A 26,323-nucleotide genomic window follows, 5' to 3' on the forward strand; every position below is an offset into this window, starting at 1 on the left:
CGTTGAGTGACTGTAGGAGGATACAAGATGACTTGGACAGGATTTGTGATTGGTGTAAAGAATGGCAGCTAACTCTAAATATAGATAAATGTAAATTAATGCAGATGAACAGGAAAAAGAATCCTGTAATGTCTGAATACTCCATTAGTAGTGTAGCGCTTGACACAGTCATGTTGATTAAATATTTGGGCGTAACATTGCAGAGCGATATGAAGCATGTAATGGCAGTTGTGGGGAAGGTGGATAGTTGTCTTCGGCTCATTGGTAGAATTTTGGGAAGATGTGATTCATCTGTATAGGAGACTGCTTATAGAACACCTATTTTTGAGTACTGCTCGAGCGGTTGGGATCCCTATCAGATTGGATTGAGGGAGGACATAGAAGCAATTCAGAGGCAGGCTGTTAGATTTGTTACTGGTAGGTTTGATCATCACGCGAGTGTTACGGAAATGCTTCAGGAACTTGGGTGGGAGTCTCTAGAGGAAAGGAGGCATTCTTTTCGTGAATCGCTACTGAGGAAATTTAGAGAACCAGCATTTGAGGCTGACTGCAGTACAATTTTACTGCCGCCTACTTACATTTCGCAGAAAGACCACAAAGATAAGACAAGAGAGATTAGGGCTCGTACAGAGGCATATAGGCAGTCATTTTCCCCTTGTTTTGTTTGGGAGTGGAACAGGTAGAGAAGATGCTAGTTGTGGTACGAGGTATCCTCCACCATGCACCGTATGGTGGATTGCTGAGTATGTATGTAGATGTAGAGCGAGCGAGCGAGCGAGCGAGCGAGAGAGAGAGAGAGAGAGAGAGAGAGAGAGAGAGAGATCCTATCACTAAGGAACAATTTTTCACGACATTACATTGTTTTTGGTCTTGAATTATGTCCTTATTCTGTTCAAATGAGATCTTTTCAGTAATAGTAGAAGAGCAGTTTTCTTCAGAGACATTCTTGTACTCTGATGGAAAGTGTTGTGCACAAGTTCCGATGCAAAGGCAAGACTAATGCTGAAAATCTGTCCACATACCAAGTACATTCAATCAGTGGAGGGTACGTTAATATTTTCCTTTAGAGCCTACACTTCTAAATTCATTTACCTGCTCAAAGCATTACTATACGTCATTTTTCACAAGATTGCCTATCAGCTCTATTGTTTTGACTTCTGACACTCTGATAACCTTGTCACAGAAAGAAGGACAGAGCACAAGTTGGGGAGATGGAAAATGAACAAGCACTAATGTATGATGAGAAATAGGTTCATAGTCAATGGGGCAATATTAATTCTTCTCATCATATGTGTACCCATTGATTAATGCATTTTTCAGAATTTGTCTGCAAAAGATTTTTAAAATGTAAAATAATATCTGCACGTGTTAAAATTTTGCAGGCTCAATTCAAATGCAGCAAAAAACAATTACATATTCTTTTTTCACTTTCAAGGAGGCATAATGATTTTCCATTTGGCTCATACTAATGCAAGAGACCTTTTTTAGATTTGATAATACTGTAATTTTAATATATTAAAATGTTTTACAGATTCATAACATTTGTACTATCAATTAACACACTCATTATTTTGATCAATTTCCAACATATCAGGTGGATAAAGAAATACAGTGTGTGTAATAATCTGAGTCACATTGATTGTCATGATGATCTTCATAGGCTCGAAGCTTTAACGAATTGCAGCCTTAAAAAAAGAATTATAAAATAAACAAAATCTTTAATAAAAAACACATTTTAGTTAGGATTTAGCTATATATTGCAGGGTAAAAAGAAAAGAAGAAATATAGGAAAGTACAATCAAACTTCAATATTTCTGCATTAGTTGTGTGTGACATGTCTGAAGTACATGAACACATATTGAGATGAAAATTAATTCCCTTTTATTTTCCAGTAGTTATAGCACTTCATACATATTCATTTAAAATTTAGCAGGACACATGAAAATCTATACTCACAGGAATGTATGATTTAAATTGAATAATTCAGGGAAGGTATGGAAGAAAGACTAAAGAGAATTTGCCAGTACGCAACAATCAGTATGAGAAGACATTACTTTTGACATTCAAATGAAAACACATTATTCCAATCACAATAGGAGCATTTATTTTTTCAACAACACTTCCACAACTGTTATTATTTTTGACTAGTTACATTACTGAGAAATAATATTAAGAAAAAGTATAATTTATGTACACAAGGTAACATATTGTAACACAGAGGGGCAACACGAGTGTTTTAGAAATGCTCATGCATAGAAAAGAGAGTTATAGTCAGAAATTCATTAAATTTCACAAATGCACCAATGAAATGGCCAGTGTTTATCTTAAAGAGGCACAACTCCCAGCATAATTGACACTGTGGTAGCCACGATGCCTCTGGCACTCTCCAGACTGTGATTGGGGGTGGGGAAGGGGAGGAGGGTGATATGTAAAGTTCTATGAACATTACCATTATTAGTGTCAAATCCATAGTTAACTGGTTTGCTTGAGTCACTGTTGATTACATTTAAGTTTATAGACAAATTATGAATCACCAATTTTGGCTTTAAGAGTAAACATCAGTACAAGCGAAAGACATGAGCACTGTTTTGTTTTATACGATTGTAGCAGATGATACATTCTGCAGCATCTCCATTTAACAACACATTCACCACTGAATATGATGGATGGATTTAAATATTAACTAAGACCAAAACAGAATTTGAAGCACATGTTCAACAGTTGTGTGAATCACTTGAAAATAGCATCATTCATTTCAACACACGTCAATCCTTTCACAATATCCCTTGTGGCAGTGTAAGCTGTGCCATGCACCGGCTCTGTCCCCCCCTGTGGTGTTATTCCCACATACCCCAGGGGGGAACCTCTGACAGCAGGGTTTGGAAACCATAAGTGGAAATATCAGTGACAAATTTTGAGTCAAGTCTGCAAGTGCTCTCAGAACAGTTAAGGTCACTGCTTATACGTAAGCAGGAAATCTTGGCTTGAGTTTTTCAATTCTCAGTAAATATTCATCACATTATTATTAATCAAAATATCCACGGGTGTACTTCCGGTCTATAGTGTCCAACGGGCACAATATTTCGGCGATCAAACATGTCGCCATCATCAGGTGAACTGACGGACTGAGCTCCTGTGAACGTGCCGGCACGGAGTTCCGTACGCTATGGCTGCTCAGGGGGAACTGGGTTCGGTCGCGGCGGCGGCCGATTTAAATACCCTCCGCCCGCAGCATGCTCCCTCCGCCGTCCATACACCCCAACATCAGATTCACTATGGAGACTGAAACGGAGGGTAAATTACCTTTCCTTGACGTCTTGGTCAGGAGAAGGGCTGACGGCACCCTAGGTCATGGGGTGTATCGAAAGACAACACACACTGATCTGTATTTGCACGCAGACAGCTGCCACCACCCTTCAGAGGAATGGGGTACTTAAAACTCTAGTACATAGGGTGCGCACTATCTCTGACACAGAGAGTCTACCCCAGGAATTAGAACATCTGAGAACAGTGTTTCGAAAAAATGGGTACTCAGAGTGGCAGATCCAACATGCTCTCCACCCAACCACTGCAGCACAACCTGTTGAGATGGATGAAGTCACGAGGAAGGAGGTAGGCATTGCATTTATTCCATACACAGGCACACTCTCGGGGAAAATCGCCCACATTCTGAAAAAACACCGGGTCGGAACTGTGTTTTGTCCTCCGAATAAAACTCCTGCACTGGTGGGGAGTGCCAAAGATGACCTCGGTTTGAGGAAGGCCGGCGTGTACCAGCTTCCGTGTCAATGTGGCAAGTCGTATATTGGTCAAACGATGCGTACCATCGAGGATCGATGCCTTGAACACCAGAGGCACACTCGACTGATGTATCCGAGCAAGTCAGCGGTTGTCGGAAAATCACACTATGGAGTATGACCGCACGAGGATTCTGGTACGGACGTCGAGATACTGGGACAGCGTTGTTAGAGAGGCCATCAAATTTCGCACCAATGACGACCTCATAAACCGTGACTGTGGCTATAATCTTAGCAAGGCTTGGGAACCAGCGATTGGGTTAATCAAGAGTAAATCAAGCAAACGCATAGTTGTGACGACCACGGTGGACAGAGCCATCACACCGACATCATCTCAGACGCCGTCGCAATCTGTTCCATTGCGCCACCGTGGCACGGGGCGCGGACGGCGGAGGGAGCGCGCCGCGGGCAGAGGGTATTTAAATCGGCCGCCGCCGCGACCGAACCCAGTTCCCCCTGAGCAGCCATAGCGTACGGATCTCCATGCCGGCATGTTCACAGGAGCTCAGTCCGTCAGTTCACCTGATGATGGCGACATGTTTGACCGGCAGTACACCCGCGGATATTTTGATTATCAAATACGCCGGGAGAAACTCAAGAATCACACATTATTATTGTTTACATCTTAATGTTTTGTAACTCACGACTATGGTGTCTCTCATACCTGGATTCAAATGCAACTGTCAATGACAAAATTGCAACTAGTAGTTAACAACAGAAAATGAGGAAGCTCTGAAATTTCCTAAAGACACTATGAAATGCACACTGACCAGTCAACTCTGCATAGAGTGTTGAATAAAAGTGATAAGCAAATAAGGGTAGGAAAAGAATACTAAAACATGGACAGGTAAGTTAGTGGCCTCCTACTTTATGATCAAGAGAAACTTCTCCATAAATTAGTTTAGTCATTAGCACTTTCCAAAGAAGCATTTTCACACAAGCTGCCCAAACACAATAAACTGAAACTTACCTCTCATTTCTCTTAAAAGTAATGCCTGAATAATTTTACTACAGTATGAACCCAGAGAGCTGTCTCCTGTTTGGAATCTGCAACTGTCTTTTCTGTGAACGGAATTCCTCTGGAATAAAGTTGCTCTTGCTCTTCTTTGAGTGCCTTTTGCAGCTTCTTATTTGTTGTTACAATTACTACTTGTGTTTCAAGGTCTTTATAAACCGAACGGCTTCCTGGAACATTTGATAGGACAAATTTTTGAACTCAAAAGGTGTATGAACAATAAGGTAATTGTAACTGACAGGTTATTTATGACTATTTCTTACAAATCTAGTGTTGGACATTTCTTAAAACCATCAAATAATTTAAAACAATTTGTGCAAATTGTTACTTTAAGAACCCCACAACTCAACATTTTTTAGTTTTCTTAGACATAAAGGTGTATGTATCCTAATTAATGGTGTAAATGCATACAGTTGAAAGTACACAATAATAGAAGCAACAAAGTCTGATAAAAATGGGCTCTAAAATTCATACCTCAAGAGCTATGGACGACACTACTACTACTACTACTACTACTACTACTACCACTACCACCACCACCACTACATCTTCAATAATGTGAAACAAGTCTCCTCTACTGCAAGCTCTTTGCTTTCCGATTTTGAGAGATGGTGGCATGGACCATAGCAAGTAAAAATGTCTATTAAATATGGACACTGAAGTGCATACCTTAACAGCTAAGAGCACTCTTTCATCTTCACTACTGTGAAACCTCTCTTCTCCTGAAGAAGTGCACATAGCTCTTAAAGCATGCACTTAAGAACCGATCCCATTTTTATTGGAAATGTTTTTCTTTTTTTGGTCCGTATTATCTTTCAAAATATGGAAAGCAAAGAGCTTGCAGTAGAAGAGTTTTGTTTTACAGTATCGAAGTTGAAGTACCCACAGCTCCTCAGGTATGCATTTTAGATCCCTTATGTACCATACTTTTTTGCTTCTAGTATCATGTACCTCCAATGTATGTGGTTATGCCATTAATTATTATAGACCCTGCATAATCCTTGAGAAGTGTGACATTTTAAAATACATTCTTAGAGTGCAGAAGGTTTTAAATTATTTCCACGAGCTCAGGATGATGATGATGTTTGGTTTGTGGAGTGCTCAACTGCGAGGTCTTCAGTGCCTGTACAAAGTCCCAATTTTGCACCCTCCAATTTTTACGCAGTCCAATCTAGCCACTATCACCAATGATGATGATGATGATGATGATGATGATGATGATGAAATGATGAGGACAACACAAACACCCAGTCCCTGCACAGAGAAAATCCTCAACACTGCCAGGAATTGAACCCAGGACCTCGTGATCCAGAGGCAGCAACTTGAACACAAGCTGGGAACTCTGGAGCTCGGTACGAAACTAGATGATAAAATGTGTAACACATTTATCTCTCTGTTTCCAGAATGAGATTTTCACTCAGCAGTGGAGCGCTGATATGAAACTTCCTGGCACATTAAAACTGTGTGTCGGACCACGACTCGTGGAGTAGCAATGAGGACAGGGCGTGAGTCGTGCTTGGGTAGCTCAGATGGTAGAGCACTTGCCCGCGAAATGCAAAGGTCCTGAGTGCGAGTCTCGGTCCAGCACACAGTTTTAATCTGGCAGCAAGTTACTTTTATCTCTCCGTTACCTGAATTACAGCATGTATTCCAAGATAAACAAATATCAGGCCTGGTGGACTAGGGGTAAAAGCATGTGCCTGGAACCTGAAAAGTTGCAAGATAAAATCCTGACTGGACCTTTACTTTTCAATAATGTGATGATATACCAGAAACTACACAGGCTTCAGATTCCACGATACACTATAGGTCCCCTTACCACAGGGGGATTACTGGGGATGCCAAACTGCCATCCAAGTATATCATTTTAACATGGCCATTGAGCCACACTGACTAATAATAATAATAATAATAATAATAGAGCAATTAGATGAAAAGAAGCAGAAATTACAAGCATTGGCCAAACGACTTAGAAGATACAAAAAAAAGTGAAAATAGAAGGAAACAAAATCAAACATTCAACACAAACCAAAAGAAATTTTACCAGACAATAGATAACACACACATTAAAATAGACAATCCACCAAACATAACAGACAAGGAACACTTCTGGAGCAACATATGGTCAAACCTGGTACAACATAACAGGCATGCATGGTGGATAGATGCAGAAACAGACACATACAAGATGATACCACAAATGCCTGAAGTGATAATTTTGCAACATGAAGTCACCCAAGCAATTAATTCTACTCACAATTGGAAAACTCCTGGAAAAGATAAAATAGCAAATTTCTGGCTAAAGAAATTCACCTCAACACATTCACATCTAACTAAATTATTTAACAGTTACATTGCATACCCATACACATTCCCTGATACACTTCCACATGGAATAACTTATCTGAAACCTAAAGATCAAGCAGACACAGCAAACCCAGCTAAATATCACCCCATAACATGCCTACCAACAATATACAAAATATTAACTTCAGTCATTACACAGAACTTAGTGACACATACAACACAGAACAAAATTCTAAATGAAGAACAAAAAGGCTGTTGCAAAGGAGCACGGGGGTGTAAAGAGCAACTGATAATAGATGCAGAGGTGACATACCAAGCTAAAACTAAACAAAGGTCGCTACACTACGCATACATTGATTACCAAAAAGCTTTTGATAGTGTACTCTACTCATGATTACTACAAATATTGGAAATATACAAAGTAGAACCTAAATTGATACATATCCTAAACATAGTAATGAAAAATCGGAAAACCACACTTAATATACAAACAAATTCAAATAGTATCACATCGCAGCCAATACAGATTAAGTGTGGAATATACCAAGGAGACTCATTAAGTTCTTTCTGTTTCTGCCTTGCTCTGAACCCACTATACAACATGCCAAATAATACAAATCATGGATACAATATTACTGGAACATACCAACACAAAATCACAGATTTGCTATACATGGATGATCTAAAACAATTGGCAGCAACAAATCAACAACTCAACCAATTACTAAAGATAACAGAAATATTCAGCAATGATATAAATATGGCTTTTGGACGGGCAAATTTAAAAAAAAAAAATAGTATAGTCAAGGGAAAACACACTAAACAAGAAGATTACATATTGGATAGCCACAGCAACTGCATAGAAGCCATGGAAAAACAGATTCCTATAAATATCTAGGATACAGACAAAAAATAGGAATAGATAATACAAATATTAAAGAAGAACTAAAAGAAAAATACAGACAAATACTAACAAAAATACTGAAAGCAGAATTGACAGCAAGAAACAAGACAAAAGCTATAAATATTTATGCTATACCAATATTGATCTACTCATTTGGAGTAGTGAAATGGAGTAACACAGACCTAGAAGCACTCAATCCTCTTACACGATCACAATGCCACAAATATAGAATACATCACATACATTCAGCAACAGAAAGATTCACATTAAGCAGAAAGGAAGGAGGAAGGGGATTTATCGACATAAAAAACCTACATTATGGACATGTAAATAAAACAGAAAGAAACTTCCACATGGGAAAAATATATTAAAAATAAAGATTCCAAGACTTACCAAGCGGGAAAGCGCCGGCAGACAGGCACATGAACAAAACACACAAACACACACACAAAATTACGAGCTTTCGCAACTGGCAGTTGCTTTGTCAGGAAGGAAGGAAGGAAGGAGAGGGAAAAATGAAAGGGTGTGGGTTTTAAGGGAGAGGGTAAGGAGTCATTCCAATCCCGGGAGCGGAAAGACTTCCCTTAGGGGAAAAAAAAGGACAGGTGTACACTCGCACACACACACACATATCCATCCGCACATACACAGACACAAGCAGACAATATGTCTGCTTGTGTCTGTGTATGTGCAGATGGATATGTGTGTGTGTGTGCGAGTGTACACCTGTCCTTTTTTTTCCCCTAAGGGAAGTCTTTCCGCTCCCGGGATTGGAATGACTCCTTACCCTCTCCCTTAAAACCCACACCCTTTCATTTTTCCCTCTCCTTCCTTCCTTCCTTCCTGACGAAGCAACTGCCAGTTGCGAAAGCTCGTAATTTTGTGTGTGTGTTTGTGTGTTTTGTTCATGTGCCTACATTATGGACAGGTAGACAATTTAAGAAAATTCTTTATAGAATGAGTAGAAACTAGCAAAATGCACAAAGCAATCACTCATATAAATACATCGGCTACACTACTGCAATTTCATAACCACTTCTACAACCCTTTAGATCACATAACATCAACAGATACGAAGAAAGTAAATTGGAAAAAGAAAACACTACATGGCAAGCACCCGTATCATCTAACACAGCCACACATCGATCAAGACGCATCCAACACATGGCTAAGAAAAGGCAATATATACAGTGAGACGGAAGGATTCATGATTGCAATACAGAATCAAACAATAAACACCAGATATTACAGCAAGCATATTATTAAAGATCCCAATACCACAACAGATAAATACAGACTTTGCAAACAACAAATAGAAACAGTAGATCACATCACAAGCAGATGTACATTACCAGCAAATACAGAATACCCCAGAAGACATGACAATGTAGCAAAAATAATACAGCAACAACTTGCCATACAACATAAACTTATAAAACAACATGTTCCCACATACAAGTATGCACCACAAAATGTACTGGAGAATGATGAATACAAATTATACTGGAACAGAACCATTATAACAGATAAAACAACACCACATAACAAACCTGACATCATACTCACCAATAAAAAGAAGAAATTAACACAACTAATTGAAATATCCATACCCAATCCAACAAATATACAAAAGAAAACAGGAGAAAAAATTGAAAAATACATTCAACTGGCTGAGGAAGTCAAGGATATGTGGCATCAGGATAAAGTTGACATTATACCAATTATACTCTCAACTAAAGGAGTCATACCACACAATATCCACCAGTACATCAACGCAATACAGCTACATCCAAACTTATATATACAACTACAGAAATCTGTAATTATTGATACTTGTTCAATTACCTGAAAGTTCCTAAATGCAACGTAACATATACCGTACAGTTAAAGGAAGTCACACTTGATCAAGATCCGTGTCACTTTCCATTTTTAACCAGACATAACGTCTGAGAAAGAAAAGAAATAATAATAATAATAATAATAATAATAATAATAATAATAATAATAATACTATTATTATTATTTACTATTAATGTTACTCTTATTGTAAGTAAACAACTTATTGCCTCTCTTTATTGAGATGAAGTTGACCATCTATGCTCGACATTCAAGAAGAATGATTATTCCAACAAGGAGACAGATTGAGCACTTTGCCCTAGGAAGAGAATCAGGATCGACGAGGAATGACGACTGCCCAAGGAGGAAGTTTTCCTTCCCTGTATCAGTGAACTTACAGACTGTATTAGGAAAGTGTTGAGCAAGTACGGTGTGGAAACTACCTTCAGACTCAGCAGTAAGATTAAAGAATGTTTAAGATCGGCAGAAGATATACGACTTCCTTTAGCTACAACAGGTGCACGATCTTGCAAGGGCAGTAGGGAATATTGATGTTGCAGCAAACTAGAGTGGGTAAATAGGCATAAGAGACCTACAACTATGTTATGAACACTCCTTTTGGCCAACAGCTGGTCAAAATAACTTGCTTTTGCTTAATCCCTAGTCTGCATACAAAAATCATACTCCTTTAGAGCAAATTATCCTTCCTGGCAAGTGTGTGACATTGCAATTCATATCTCCTGAAACCACTGCACCAATTTAGTTTCTGGATGCTTGTTTTTTTTCATGCCTATAAAACATATAATCACATTACGTGCAGCTACACCTTAAAAGATCGAATTTCATGATAAGCTCCATAACAGACTGTTTCGCTTTCGGTTGGACACCATCTCATCATGCCAATATGATTCTAAAAGCATTCTTTAAGAGTGGATACCTAGCTGAACGTCCTGCAAGGTTTATAATATCCACTGTATGGTGGCTTGTAAAAACAGCAATGGAATTTGCACACAGGAAGCCAATGATTTGTAATTAACAAATAAAAAAAGATGAGAGATCTTGTGTGAAAAAGTTATTTTTCTCAAAAGTGATACTGAATTATGCATTTGCAACAGTTACTGACATGCACATTTTTACGTCGTAATCATAGCAAGTAGGTAAAAATCTTTATTCATAAATAACAAAAATGTTGTGGGTCCCCAGCAGGTGGCTTGCATTAGATTTGCTTTATTTATGACACACAGGTCTAAATTACATCTTTTGATTTCTTTGTCCCCCTTTCTTGTTAGGTGCTTTAAATAATGTGAAGATGTGGAACAGAGTGCTACCCACACTGTGTGTGTGTGTGTGTGTGTGTGTGTGTGTGTGTGTGTGTGTGTGTGTGTGCGCGCGCGCGCGCGCGCACGCACTAGGCAGAGAGAGAGAGAGAGAGAGAGAGAGAGAGAGAGAGAGAGAGAGAGAGAGAGGAAACAGTTAATTCTACATAAGGCATGATGATTCCATGTGTTGTTCAGTGCCACACTTATATGAGTGTGAAAAGGTTGAGATTAAAATTGTCTAAATTATGTTGTGAGGTGTTTATGATGAGTTAGTATACAACCTGTTTGGGAAGCAGGGTTGATAGGTTTAGTTTTTTACTGTCACATTAGTTTTACTGAAGACCTAAAAGAAGCATTATCCAATCAATATACGAAGGTTATTTGGAAAGTAAAATCTGAATCACCGTAGCTAATTGAATGTTGTGCGAACACTGAAATGTGTATGTGTACCAATTCCCAGCCTGCCTTGCTCATCAAATGCTGTTTGCATTGGTATTGTTGCAATTTGCTGTTGACAGAGTCAGTTCAAAAGGTTTAAAACTAATGATCAACACACAAATGCAAAATACAGCCAGTGATTTGATTTTTGACCGCAAGGAACATTGCAGCTACAGAATTTCATCAGCACATAAGTGATGCGTATGGTTCCAATGAAATGAGAGACAGCAATGTGCCTATGTGGGTGAGAGCTTTCAAAGATGGATAGGATAATGTCCAAGATGAACCGCAATCAGACCAACCATCAGTGATCTCAGAAAATTCTGTCAAAGCTGTGGATGAAATGATTCATAAAGACCAGTGATTCACAACTTCAACTTTAGCAACATTTCTGAATGTGTGTAGAATGATGTTACACAAAACTGTCTCCCAAAATTGCAATTTCACAAATAGAGCACACATTGGATTTCAAGGCTGCTTACTGAGAAACACAAAATGGAAAGAATGACTTGTGCTCTTGATTTTTTGGACATATATCATACGGAAGGTGACCAACTTTTACAAAACATTTCCACAAGGGATCAGACAGAGGTTTCTCACATGACCCCAGAGTTTAACTGTCAGTTAATGGAATGGTGTCACGTGACATCACCAATCGAAGTTAAGACCAAGCAGACAATCTCAACATGCAAGGTTCTAGCAACAGTACTTTGGGATAGACATGGAGTCTTGTTAGTCACATTTATGCAGCCTGACAGAACTTCAACAAAATAAGCAATGTGGAGTTTTTTTGTGCATGACAATACCAGACCCTGTTCTTCACACACAAAATCTGATCAGATCTTTGGTTCAAATGGCTCTGAGCACTATGGGACATAACATCTGTGGTCATCAGTCCCCTAGAACTTAGAACTACTTAAATCTAACTAACCTAAGGACATCACACACATCCATGCCCGAGGCAGGATTCGAACCTGCGTTCCGGATCAGATCTTTTAGATGGGAATGAATTGGACTGTATGGTGGATGGACAGACTTGGCAGTGAGTGATTTTTGTTTGTCCCACTAGCTATAGGAGTTTCTCGATGGCAATCACTTTGCAACAGATGATAAAGTGAAAGAAGCAGGTGAAGATGGGTTATCCCAACATCAACATCTATAACTTACGGATACAAAAGACTGTAGATCGATATGGCAAATGTTGAAACAAATACGAAGCTATGTAGAAAAATAGAGAAACATGTAAGGAATTAAATAAAAACAGAGTTTTGAAAAAGAAATGATTGTTTATGTTTTATATGAAACTGGACTTTACTTTCCAAATAACCCTCATACTTCAACCGACAGTGAAAATGAGATTTTTCAACAATTATACCCATAACTGCACTTACAATGAGATTTTTTTAAACCTACTATGAGGCACTCCTACAGCCTACAAGGAAACCTTTCAATTATCTTTTAAAGGATGTTTATCACCAATTTTTCTACTTCTGTTTGAATCTTACTGAAAACAGAACCTACAGAATAGTTCACATTTTCTGTATAATGGTTATGGAAATATGGTACAAGTGCAAGTATTTTTTTTTAACTAACATTCAATAAGAGAATGTTGCAGCTTCTTTTGAATGAACCTATCTTCCTCCTTTTCCAGTATTCTTTGCTGGTGCAGTCTCCTTAGATTTCCTTTCCCCAGAACTGGCTCTGTCAGAAAACATCTATTTTCTGCACCTATAAATTATTTTTATATCTGCCACCATTATTATTGTTGTTTTTGTCATCACTACCATCAATGGCAGCAGAAGTAGTAATAGAAATACTGTCAGTATTAACTTCATTATTTCACAGTATTATTTACTCAACTGTCTCTATACACACTCTGAGCATTTTATATTATTTGCCTCATTAAAATTGTTATTTCTTAGGTAACTATGATGTAAAAAAGGAGTTGCATGTGTGCACTCCTGGTCCAACGTAAGAAAGGGTTTAAGTGGTCCTAATCAGACCAGTTTAAATAAAATAAATAATTACCCACTGTTCTCAAGAAAGGTTATACAAGCAGGGATGACACAGGTAAAATTCTGAAACCCTTACAACAGTCTGTGCCACATTTGCAAGCTGACACCACCGGTCAACCTGATATATTTGTCTCATTGTGAGTGCACAGAGTTGCACCAAAACATGGTAGGACAGAACATTATGCATGTAAGAAAGTGAAGACATTTTCTGCAAAAAACTGTGAATGAAATACTTCCAAGAAAGGTTCTGCAATTTAGTCCTAAGAATTTATAAAGTTCAACTTAAATGACAATTTTATCATCTGATTGTAAAATGTCACTTTTATGAGAGTGTAGTATCAAGAAGTATATGCACTTCATGTTGTTGAAGTTAAATTACAATGTCTTTAAGATACTAGCTAATTGGTGCAATGAATATTTGAGAAATATAATTAAGTATGACATATTGGACACTAAATGTTCTGCATAAATGAACACAACATTGGGTGTGCCAAGTGTAATAGGACCACTAATGTTCTCCATATACATAAACATTTTGTTACAGAGGCTCAGCAACATTACGAGATAGTTCACTGACAATGCTGTGGTCTACAGGAATGTATTGTCTCTGGATGATCCTAAGGAAATGCGAAAAGACAGTGACCAGATTTTTGCTGGGTATAATGAATGAGGCAGTCTTTAAATGTATGTAAATGTAATATAACTCTTATAACAAGAAAGAAACTGAAATCACCCAATTCAAGACTAGTAGTGAACATCTTGAGCATTCAACTCTGTATAAGTATTTAGGGGTAATACTAAGAAGTGATATGAAATGAAAATTACATACAGCTGGAGATCATGTCAAATATGCATGACAACAGACATTGAATGAATTTATAAACATGCTAGATTCATAACAGGTCAATGTAATCCATGTGAAACTGTAACAGGAATATTTTTGCCAACATCATATATCTGACATACGAATGATGAGAACAAATAAGCTAGATTACGACATGTATGGAGGCAAAATATACGTTAATTTTTTCCCCTCACTCAATATTCAAATGGGATATGACATGCCATTGATTATATTGGTATGAAGCACACTCTGCCATTCACTGTACAGTGGCTTGCCATGTGTATACATAGATGTAGCTGTTATCTGCTATCCTGTTTGCCTCATAATTTATATTACACTTCCAATCATCCAGAACAAAAGTTGTGTCACATCTTGAGAGCAATACCTACCATTTCTTATTGCCTAGTTTCCATCAGCAAAGGCTCATGCTTTTTCTGCCAAAGAAGTTACCTACTTTCAGGAAATTTCCTGTAGTTTTACTTTGAATGGAAAGAGACACTGTCTTCCTTCAAACCCATTTTTAGAGTACACAACTGAATGCACTTTTGGAATCACAGATGTTACATTAAAAATGCCTCGTAAGTTAACAGAATCACCATTAAGATCTTCATTATGAATGTGCAGCTGTGTGCTGCAGAGATTCACAAGTCCCTGAGAACCTAGAAGAATGTCTTTGCACAACAGAAAATGAAATTCAGTTTTTTACTTAAGCCTTCTTCAATTAAAAAAGTCAGATAGCATCAATGGTATTATCTGCTAAGCTACACTCTGCACCTCCTTTAAAATAATAACAAAATGTTCCAAAGAATGCATTTGTTGCAATGACTTCTGTCTCATGGATTCCATACAGAGCTAAACCTAAACGGAACGAGTGTGTGTCAGTGCCACTATACTGCTGAAATACTCTTACAGTGTATGGCTACCCCACAATGAGTACTTCAGAATTAGGATACTGACTTAAAATTACCTCAGTGCTTTACTGTAACATTTAAAGGTGCTAAAAATTTGCTTGTCTTCACACAAAAATTAAAACGAGGATAATATTTAGTAGTTCTTACAGCGTGAACCACATCAGTTATTCATACTAAAACAGGTAGTGAGTGGGTGCATAGTTGAATTCACAATGAAACAGAACTGAGACCAAATCTATATCTACAATGATTCTCTATGAGCCACCATACAGCACAAGGCAGAGGGTAGTCATTTCTCTTCCTGTTCTACACACAAATAGAACGAGTGAAAAATGAATATCTATATGCCTCCTTATGAGCCCTAATTTCTCATACCTTATCTTCATGGTTCTTACGGGCGATGTATGTTGGTGGCAGTAAAACTGTTCAGCAGTCAGCTTCAGATGCTGGTTCTATAAATTATCTCAATAGTGTTTCTTGAAAAGAACATTTCCTTCCCTCCAGGGATTCCCATTTGAGTCCCTGAAGCATCTCCATAACATTCACATGTTGTTCAAACCCACTGGTAACAAATCTCTTGGTTTGCTTCTGAATTGCTTCAATGTCTTCTTTCAATACAAGTTGGTACAGACCCCAAACACTCAAGCAGTACTCAAGAATAGGTTGCACCAGCCTCCTGTATGTGGTTTCTTTTACAGGTGAACGCCTCTTTCCTAAAATACTCCAATAAACCTAAGTCAATCATTCGTCTTCCCTACCACAGTTACCACATGCTCATTTCACCCAATATCGCTTTGCAACATTGCACCCAGGTATTTAAACAACTTGACTATGTCAAGAATGACACTAGTAATACTGTATCTGAACATCACAGATTGGATCTTCCTACTCATCCGCATTTTTCTACATTTAGGGCTATATGCCACTTATCACACTAGCTGAAAATATAGGCTAAGGCATCTTGTATCTTCCTACAGTCAATCAACTTTGACACCTTACTGTACACCACAGCACCATCAGCAAACAAGTGCAGATTGCTGCCCACCCTGTGCGCCAAATCATTTATGTATCAAACGGTCACTTCCCTACAGCTTAGGTCTTCGTGGCAAACAAATCTGCTCTAGTCCTGAATCCCTTAACCATTACACCAATAACCTGAAAACAGCTTTCACATCCCACAACTACCCTGCTGACCTGGTAAAGAAGCAAATAACCAGAGCCACTTCCTCATCCCAAATAACCAGAGCCACTTCCTCATCCCCTCAAACCCAGAACCTCCCACAGAAGAACACCAAAAGTGACCCACTTGTGACAGGATACTTTCCGGGACTGGATCAGACCCTGAATGTGGCTCTCCAGCAGGGATACGACTTCCTCAAATCCTGCCCTGAAATGAGATCCATCCTTCATGAAATCCTCCCCACTCCACCAAGAGTGTCTTTCCACCGTCCACTTAACCTTCGTAACCTCTTGGTTCATCTCTACGAAATCCCCAAACCACTTTCCCTACCTTCTAGCTCCTACCCTTGTAACAGTCCCCGTTGTAAAACCTGTCCCATGCACCCTCCCACCACCACCTACTCCAGTCCTGTAACCCGAAAGGTGTACAAGATTTGTACTTCCGCCTCGACTGACATCCCTGCCCAACCTCTTTGCATTTACACGTCTGCCTGTGTCTGTATGTGTGCAGTGTGTGTGTGTGTGTGTGTGTGTGTGTGTGTGTGTGTGTGTGTGTGTGTGTGTGTGTGTGTGTGTGCGAGAGAGAGAGAGAGAGAGAGAGAGAGAGAGAGAGAGAGAGAGAGACTGTATATCTGTCCTTTTTTTCCCTCTAAGGTAAGTCTTTCTGCTCCCGGGATTGGAATGACTCCTTACCCTCTCCCTTAAAACCCACATCCTTTCGTCTTTCCCTCTCCTTCCCTCTTTCCTGATGAAGCAAACTTGGGTTGCAAAAGCTTGAAATTTGTGTGTGTGTGTTTTTTAATTGTGTCTATCTACCAGCACTTTCCCGTTTGGTAAGTCACAGCATCTTTGTTTTTTATATATAAATAATTTATGTATATAGAGAACAACAGTGATTCTATCACAGTTCCCTGGGACACTTCCCAGGGAAGTGTGAAAGGACTGCTCTCAGTCTCTACATATATAAATGATCTGAGAGACGGGGTGAGCAGCATTCTATGTCTATATCTACATCTACATGGATACTCTGCAAATCACATTTAAGTGCCTGGCAGAGGGTGCATTGAACAACCTTTACAATAATTCTCTATTATTCCAATCGCATACCCTACACCTTTCCACGCGAGCTCTGACTTCCCTTCCTATGTAGGCCAGATTCGGCAAAATATTTTCGTATTTGCAGGAGAAATTTTGTAATAGAAATTTCATGACAAGATTCACCACAATGAAAAATGCTTTTGTTTTAATAATGTCCACTCCAAATCCTATATCATTTCAGTGAGACTCTCCTTCCTATTTCGCAATAATACAAAGCGTGCTGCCCTTCTTTGAACTCCGTCAGTTCTATCTGGTATGGATCTTACACCATGCAACAATATTCTAAAAAAGGATGGACACACATAGTGTAGGCAATCTTCTTAGTAGATCTGTTAAATTTTCTAAGTGTCCTGCCAATAAAACGCACTCTTTGGTTGGCCTTTCCCACAACATTTTCTACGTGTTCTTTCCAATTTAAGTTGTTCATAATTGTAATTCGATGTTTTCTAAATCTGTGTTGATTGTGTGTCAATAAATTATTCTTTTTGAGGTAATACAATGTGTGTTCCAAAATCCTGCTGCATATCGACATTAATGATATGTACCTGTAATTTAATGGATTACTCCTACCACCTTTTCTTGAATAGTGGCGTGACCTGTGCAGCTTTCCAGTCTTTGGGTATGGATTTTTGTCAGGCCAACAGTTGTACATGATTGTTAGTATGGAGCTACTGTATCAGCATAATCAGAAAGGAACCTAACTGGTATACAGTCTGGACCAGAACACTCTCTTTTGTTGAGTTATTTAAGTTGCATCACAACTCCAAGATTTTCTATTACTGCGTTACTCATGTTTGCAGCTGTTCTTGATTCAAATTCTGGAATATTTACTTCATCTTCTTTGGCGAAGGAATTTCAGAAGTCGGTTTTTAGCAGATCTGCTATAGCAGCACTGTTGTTTATAGTATTTCCATTGCTACTGCACAGGGAAGGCATTGGTTGTGTCTTGCAACTACCATACTTCACATATGACCAGAACCTCTTTGAATTTTCTGCCCTTGTTTTGAGACAAAATTTCACTGTGGAAACTATTATAAGCATCTCGTGCTAAGACTGCTCTAAATTCGAGTGTCTGTAAAAGATTGTCAATCTTGGAGATTTTGCACCTGTTTAAATTTGGCATGTTATTTTTAATATTTCTTCAACAGTGTTCTGACCCATTTTGTGCACAGAGGAGGATCAGCTACATTGTTTGCTAATTAATGTGGTATAAATCTCTCAATTGCTGCCAATACTATTTCTTTAATTCAAGTCACATATGATCTACACTCACGCTGTTTATTTGGAAGGAGTGGAGATTGTCTCTCAAGAAGGCGTCAAGTGAATTATCATCTACTTTTTGGAATAGGTATATTTTCCATTTACGTTTGGAGATATTTGGGGGCTAACAATATTCAATCTTGCTACGACAACCTTGTGTTCACTAATCCCTGTATCCGTTTTGATGCTTGTAATTGGCTCAGGATTATTTGTTGCTAAGAGGTAAAGTGTGTTTTCAAAACCATTTACTATTTGCGTGGGCTCATGAACTATCCATTCGAAATAATTTTTAGAGTGTGAATTTAGCACAATTTGAGATGATGTTTTATGTGTATCTCCCGATTTAAACATGTATTTTCACCAACATATCAAGGGTGAATTAAAGTCACCACCAACTATTATCGTATGAGTCGGGTACATGTTTGAAATAAACTCAAGTTTTTTTAACCTTTCAGCAATTGTATCATCTGAATTGGGAGGTCAGTAAAAGGATCCAATTATTATTTTATTCCAGTTGCCAAGAATTACCCCTATCCATACTAACTCAAAGGAACCAATTACTTTAATTTTGCGACAATATAAACTACTACTACTAGCAATAAACACGCCACCACCAACTGTGTTTAGCCTACTCTTCTGGAACACCTTTAGGTTCTTCGCAAAAATTTTAGCTGAAATTATCTGCGGTTTTAGCCAGCTTCAAATGTCTATAACGATTTAAGCATAAATGCTTTCTATTAACGCTTGGAGTTATCACTTGTTAGTGCTTGTAGTTAGCACTTGGAGCTATGGTACTTACCCACCATAGCTACAACAACTTACAACTGTTATACTGATGGTTTCTGTATCTAAGTTCTTCCTGTGTTCTGCCTGCACCCTGTGAGACTTAAGCCCTTTTTGTGTTTTCCTGAGACCCTCTAACCAAAAAAACTGCCCAGTCCATGTCATACAGCCCCTGCTACCCATGTTGTTGTCTCCTGCATGTAGTAGACTCCTGACCTATTCAGTGGAACCTGAAACCCCACTACCCTGTGGCACAAGTCAAAGCATCTGCAGCCTACACGGTCGCAGAATTGTCTGAGCCACTGATTCAGACTCTACAATCTGCTCTGTACCAAAGATCTGCAATTGGTCCTGTCGACTATGCTGCAAATGGCGTGCTCTGTTTTCATCTCAAAAGGAAGACTGGCACCCTTTAGCACTTCTGATAGCTGCTTGAAACCAGATAGAATCTCTTCTGATCCAAAGCAACACACATCTTTGGCACTGACGTTAGCCACCACCTACAGTTGGCTGCACCCTGTGCTCTTGATGGCATCCAGAAGGACCCATTCCACATCTAGAATGACTCCACCCAGTATGCACACAGAGTACACGGCTTTCTTCCCCTTTTTTGCAGCCATGTGCCTAAGGGGCCCCACACCGTGCATAACATTGGAGCTCCAAACTACCAATAATGCCACCCTCTGTGATTTCCTGGATTTTGCAGGCTGAGAGGTTTCCTCTGAAACTGGCCACAGAGAGCACCTGGAACCTGTTTGTCAGACTAACTGGGGAGGCCTTCCGTGCAGTTCCCTGGAAGTTTTTCACCACCTGCCATTCACCGAGGTGACCTCCCACTTGACCACGGATGAGGGGTCAACCTCAGTGCGAACAGTAACAGGGCTGGCCACCGGTGAGGACAGATCGAAGGACTCGAACATGCTAAGTGTCCATTGGATCCCCACAGCTGGCCCACATCAATGACGCCTGGAGCTGAGAGTGAAGTGTCACCAACTCATCTCGCATCCGCACACAACAGTCACTAAAGATTGTGAAAAACTACACTACTGAGACAAACGGACTATCGACATGTGCTGCAGAACTCTACTATAGACCCTGAGAAAAACACAAGAATTGTATCTAATAAATTAAATTAATACACAGAGACTCCAAATGCAAACCAGTGAAGCACTCAGGTGACACTAAAAAATTTGCCACTGATTAGCAACTTGTACTATGTCACAAAATCGTTTTACTTTCTGAAGCAAACAAAAACACGAGAACTGTGTCTATTAGATATTGAATTAACACACAGAAACTCAAGAAACTAAACCACCAAAGCACACAGACGAAATTATACAATTTGCTCTTGCTTAGGAACTCGTAAAAGTCACAAAACCAGTTATTTCCCAGTTGCTGATTCTGTCTTGGCTGCCTGCTCCTGTCTGACTGACTGCGACTTTTTGCTAATGACTCTGTGATGTATAGGAAGGCATTGTTGAGTGACTGTAGGACGATACAAGATCACAGACAAAATTCCTAGTTGGTGTGATGAATGGCAACTTAATCTAAATGTAAAAAAATGTAAGTTACTACAGATGGATTTGATGCTGACTGCAAAACAATTCTGCTGCTGCCAATATACATTTCACATAAGAAGCATGAAGATAAGAGAAGTTAGGACTCGTGGGTGCATATAGACAGTGTCTTTTTCCTTGCTCTACTTGCGAGTGGAACAGTAAGGGAAATGACTGTCAGTGGTATAAGGAACCTTCCAGCATGTACTATACAATGTACGTATGCAGATGTAGATGTTGGCTATGCTGAGAGCTGTTTCAGCTGATGGTAAATATGGGTCAACCCCTCTGTCTCTTTGTGGATTAAAAATGTATTTTGTTTGAAATTTTAATTTTTGTCACGTAGGCAGGCAATTTCTTTTACATAAAGAATATTTTTGATACTTTTTATTTCTAATTATCTCAGTGCAATCAGGATTACTCCCCCCTGAAGGAAACATAGCAACAATTGGTAAAAAGATGTAAGCAAAGTTACTTTCAATTATACAGCAAACAACATAAGAAAATCTGATGAAGGAAGAATAAACAAGTGAGATAAATTAATTAGCATAAGGAGGATGGTGTGTATATGTAATATATAATGGATTGATATTAATTAATTCTTGATCGTAGCCACTGTGCAATTGTATTTGTAATACATTTATGCATGTAGAAAATGACCCAAGAAAATATATAGTCAAACAAAAGGATGATGTCTAAATACAAATGAAGCTGACCGACCCCATGAATCACTGCTAAGAAAATCACATACATTTAATTCATTCTGCAATACTGTTTACAAATAACTTATCATCACTGTCTTTTCAAGATTATATAAATCAACAGATGCTATTGCTTTGGTTTTGTTACACGACACTTACTGTATCATTCTCTGCCCTTCATCCTCTCCTTTATAACTGTAGTTAGATGTGAAACTGTGGCCCATGTTCTCAAACAGGAGGCCAAGTACAAGTGGCTTAGACAATAAAAATGGACTGCCTCTATCAATTTTAATAACTTCAATTTTTCTAATATTAATTCAATAGGTGCATCATGATACTACCCTCATCTAGAGAAGTATTCTATGACCCAACAAAAAACTGAATGTGTATCTTCCTGCGGAAGTTCTTGTAACTTGAACAAACTGTGTCAGTTTCAGTTTCACATTTGATAAATGTGAAAGAAAATATTACAAATAATTCATCAGGAATGAGCAGTTAAAACTGATAAATAGCAATGAGTTATAGAATGGTTTATTGTCAAAATGTGTGTTACCTTTATCGCACTTACCAAAGTTTGAAGATCCAACAAGGGTGAGAATTGGCAAGTTCTGCAATGGCAGGGTATACCAAAGTCCTTTGGCATGGTATGTCCATTCAGGTCTGAAGTATTCAAGAAGGCTCACACGGTCCTCCTGGCCTGCATTCTGTACTTTGTGCAAGAATGCAGCAGCAAGTTGGCGATATGCAGCTGGAATTCCACCTGCAGGGCCAGCAGCTCCAAGAAACCCATTTGCCTGAAAATTTTGGACATGGGAACAAAATAATGTGATGCAATGTGAATGCTCTTTTCTCTCTCTCTCTCTCTCTCATGACAGAGTCCCAATCCATGTAAACTTTTGCCCTGTTATTTCTTTCGCCTACTAAGGCATCCAGAAAAAGATATTCTATATTAGGGCATAATTCAGTTACACATCTTTTTAGTGTAGCAGTGCATCATCTTGAAGAGTAAGGTAAAAAAGGCATGTGCTAGCTGTACACTGCACTGATTAAGAAGTGAAGTTTACGGCAGAACTGCATTACATTAAAAATTACATGGGCATGCTGAAAAGTAACACCTCCAAATATTTTATGTGAAACTCTTACACCTTTTTAAATAAAACAAACTTTATCAACATTCTACATCTTATGTTTCATGTCTACATATTCATTTCCCAACACAGTCACCCTGACGATGAACACATTTCTCCCAACAAGAGAAGGGTTTGTTAATACCATCACTGCAGAATGTCTGATATTGTTGATGGAGCCACAATCTCACCTCAGCTTGCACCACTTAATCAATAGCAAAGTGAAGTCCTCAAAGGTATTCTGTAAGTTTTGGGAACAGGTGAAAGTCAGAGGGGGCCAAGTCAGGACTGTAAGGATGATGATTAATAACAGTGAACCCAAGATGGATTGTTGTAGATGTCACAGTGGGGATGTTCCACATCACCTCGTCATATGCTACCATTTGGAGCCCTCTAGCAGTGGAGGGCTGGAAATATTGAAGATCAAAGATGTAGAATGTTTTTTATAAAAAAAGCTATGAGTTTTTGCTTTAAAAAAATCAAAGGTATTACCTTGCAGCACACCCTTGTACTCTCCTTTGTTTGCTCTATATGAATGACACAATATTAATTATTTAATATTAATTATATTTGTTGTTCCCACAAACGATGACATCCAGAAGATCACTTACTAACATTCAAACCAACTGTTGCACTAATTCTTTGACGACCCATGTGTTTTGATTCACATTCACCAAATCCAAATAATCACAAGTGGAACATACAAAAGATACCACTGTAATTAAAAATTATAGAAATTAATTATTTATGAATTTTGATAGTTGCTTGCTTTTTCTGTTTAACAAAGAAACAACATAACTGAATTTTGGGAAATCAAACTGCTCCACAATTTTTGCACCAACCTTATGACGCCCTTAATTTATGTTTTTTTAAGATCAGAAACTCTCTATCAATAGTCCTTTCAACGGAAGAAATTGCTTCATAAGTCACTGCCAAATGTTTTTAAACCACTGTCAGATATTTAAATAAATAATAATAAAAAAAAGACCTTAGACAGTGGCTTATACTGAAATGTCCATTTAACATGGAACTGGCTTGAATTTGTATTGGAAACATAATGATAAACTTCTGTAAATGTAATGATAAACAAATATCACATTGTTCGATACATAACTTTTACACTTCATGCAATACAGAATGTGTAACTTTTGTGTAGAAATATCAGGTATGTTGAGATCCTGACATTGCCCAAGCACATGATAATGTATCTTACAAGTATAAAGGTAAATATTTAAAGGTGAGCACTATATGCAGGCACTTGTGTAGTGAAGGTAAAAGTAAAGCTACATTCTCAGCTTAGTCCAATTAGAATATGTCTTCCATTGCAAACAGGACAATGCAGCTTGCATATACCTTGCAATATGCATCACAGTATCACATGAAGTTCAAACTGTGTGCACTTTGTCACTTTACAGAAACGATGTTATCACATTGTCCACCAAAATGACAAACACCACAGTGATGATTGATCATTCAGCTGCTGCCATAGCACACAATTATCGAGAGAAACATTGAAAGACTTGCATCACCGTCACTGACTGTGGTCAACAACACCTGCTGGTAACTGTCTACAAATCATAGTTTGTAGTTTTGACAAGAAGAATGCATCAGAACTGCACAATACATTGTTGGAGGGACCTGGGAGTCCTGGGTTGATCCAGACAGTACACAGTTATCTACAAATAATCAATTTCATTTCTAGGTGTCAGTCATGAACATCATAAACCCTCCAGCACTATGGTGTGCAAAGACGGTGACCTGGAATGGAATCTGTATCATTAGCAATATGTTCTCTTCAGCACTAGTGCAGAATTTATCCAACACCTGATGATACTGTAGAAGAGCTTGAAGGTGGCCAGATACCAAAACATACCTTTAAACAGGTACTGAGCATAATTTGAGGGACGTGCAGTAGCAAGCCAGAATCGTCCAATCTGTCATTCAGCCTTATAGAAAACATTTCAGAAATGAGTTTTTCTTTAAAGAAGATAATGCATGTGCACACCAGGAGCAACTCTAGAACATCTTCCCCCAGATGGCAGGAATAAACCAAATGGAATGGTCTGTGGTACCTGCTGACAAGAATGCGACTAAGTAAGTATGCCTCAGACCAGTTGAAATTCGCAGTGTGTTGACACAGGAACCCTCCTGTCACAGGAACTAGCTGATCTCACGAAGGCCACTGTGAAAACTGGAATATGCTTGAGCAGTAATGTCTTTCCCATATTACTGACAGCAGGTCAAGGGCATACAAACATGTTACAGTGTACAGGACACAGTAACACAGTATTGACTGCTATTCAGCATCAGATTTTAATTCCACAGATATGCAAAGAGCGCACATTTGAACTGACTGCCTCTTTTGGTTATTGTTTTGTTTTGTTTTTACACTGAAGCACCAAAGAAACCAGAATAGCCATGCGTATTCAAATACAGAGATATGTAAACAGGCAGAATACAGTGCTGTGTCAGTAATTCTTATATAAGGCAACAAGTGACTGGTACAGCGCAGTTGTTAGATTGGTTACTGCTGCTACAAAGGCAGGTTATCAAGAGTTAAGTGAGTTTGAACATGGTGTTAGTGAATATCAGGAATCCGGTAAAACTTTAAATCTCCAACATTGCTACGGCTGGAAAACGATCCTGCAAGAACAGGGTCAACTTCCATATATTGCTGCAGATTTCAATGGTGGGCCAACAACAAAAGCGTACTATTCAATGAAACATCATCAATATGGGCTTTCGGAGCCAAACACCCATGTGTGTACCATTGATGACTGCATGACACAAAGCTATACGCCGTGTCTGGGTCTTTCAACACCAACATTGGACTTTTGATGGCTGGAAACTTGTTGCCTTGTCGGACGAGTCACGTTTCAAATTGTATCAAGCTAATGGAGGTGTACAGGTATGGAGATCAACCTCATGAATCCATGGACCCTGCATGTCAGCAGGGGACTGTTCAAGCTGTGGAGGCTCTGTAATGGTGTGGGGCATGTGCAGTTGGAGTGATATGGGGATCCCGATACATCTAGATACAACTCTGACAGGTGACACGTAAGTGACCTTCTGATCACCTGCATCAATTCATGTACATTGTGGATTCTGATGGACTTTGCCAATTCCAGCAGGATAATGCAACATCCCACATGCCCAGAACTGCTACAGAGTGGTTCCAGGAGCACTCTTCCTAGTTTAAACACTTCCGCTGGCCACCAAACTCCCCAGATACA

The 26,323-nt window shown here is 38.8% G+C and overlaps 1 protein-coding gene across 3 annotated transcripts in view; it reads right to left on the reverse strand.

Moving 5' to 3' along the window:
• Nucleotides 1-1,480: 1,480 nt before the first annotated feature.
• The window catches only part of LOC126336382 (CDP-diacylglycerol--glycerol-3-phosphate 3-phosphatidyltransferase, mitochondrial-like), a 101,108-nt gene continuing 76,265 nt past the window's right edge, over nt 1,481-26,323 (reverse strand). For 2 of the 3 annotated variants that reach the window (XM_050000000.1, XM_050000001.1), the window contains exons 8-10: nt 22,532-22,757; nt 4,768-4,982; nt 1,481-1,685 (exon numbers count right to left, since the gene is read on the reverse strand). In XM_050000000.1, the coding sequence (XP_049855957.1) occupies nt 4,780-4,982; nt 22,532-22,757 (429 nt within the window). In that variant the 3' untranslated portion in view covers nt 1,481-1,685; nt 4,768-4,779. The remainder of the gene's footprint in view (nt 1,686-4,767; nt 4,983-22,531; nt 22,758-26,323) is intronic. The other variant, XM_050000002.1, reaches the window with a different exon arrangement.

The sequence above is a fragment of the Schistocerca gregaria genome, chromosome 2 (assembly GCF_023897955.1).
Source record: "Schistocerca gregaria isolate iqSchGreg1 chromosome 2, iqSchGreg1.2, whole genome shotgun sequence".
Lineage (NCBI taxonomy): Eukaryota > Metazoa > Arthropoda > Insecta > Orthoptera > Acrididae > Schistocerca > Schistocerca gregaria.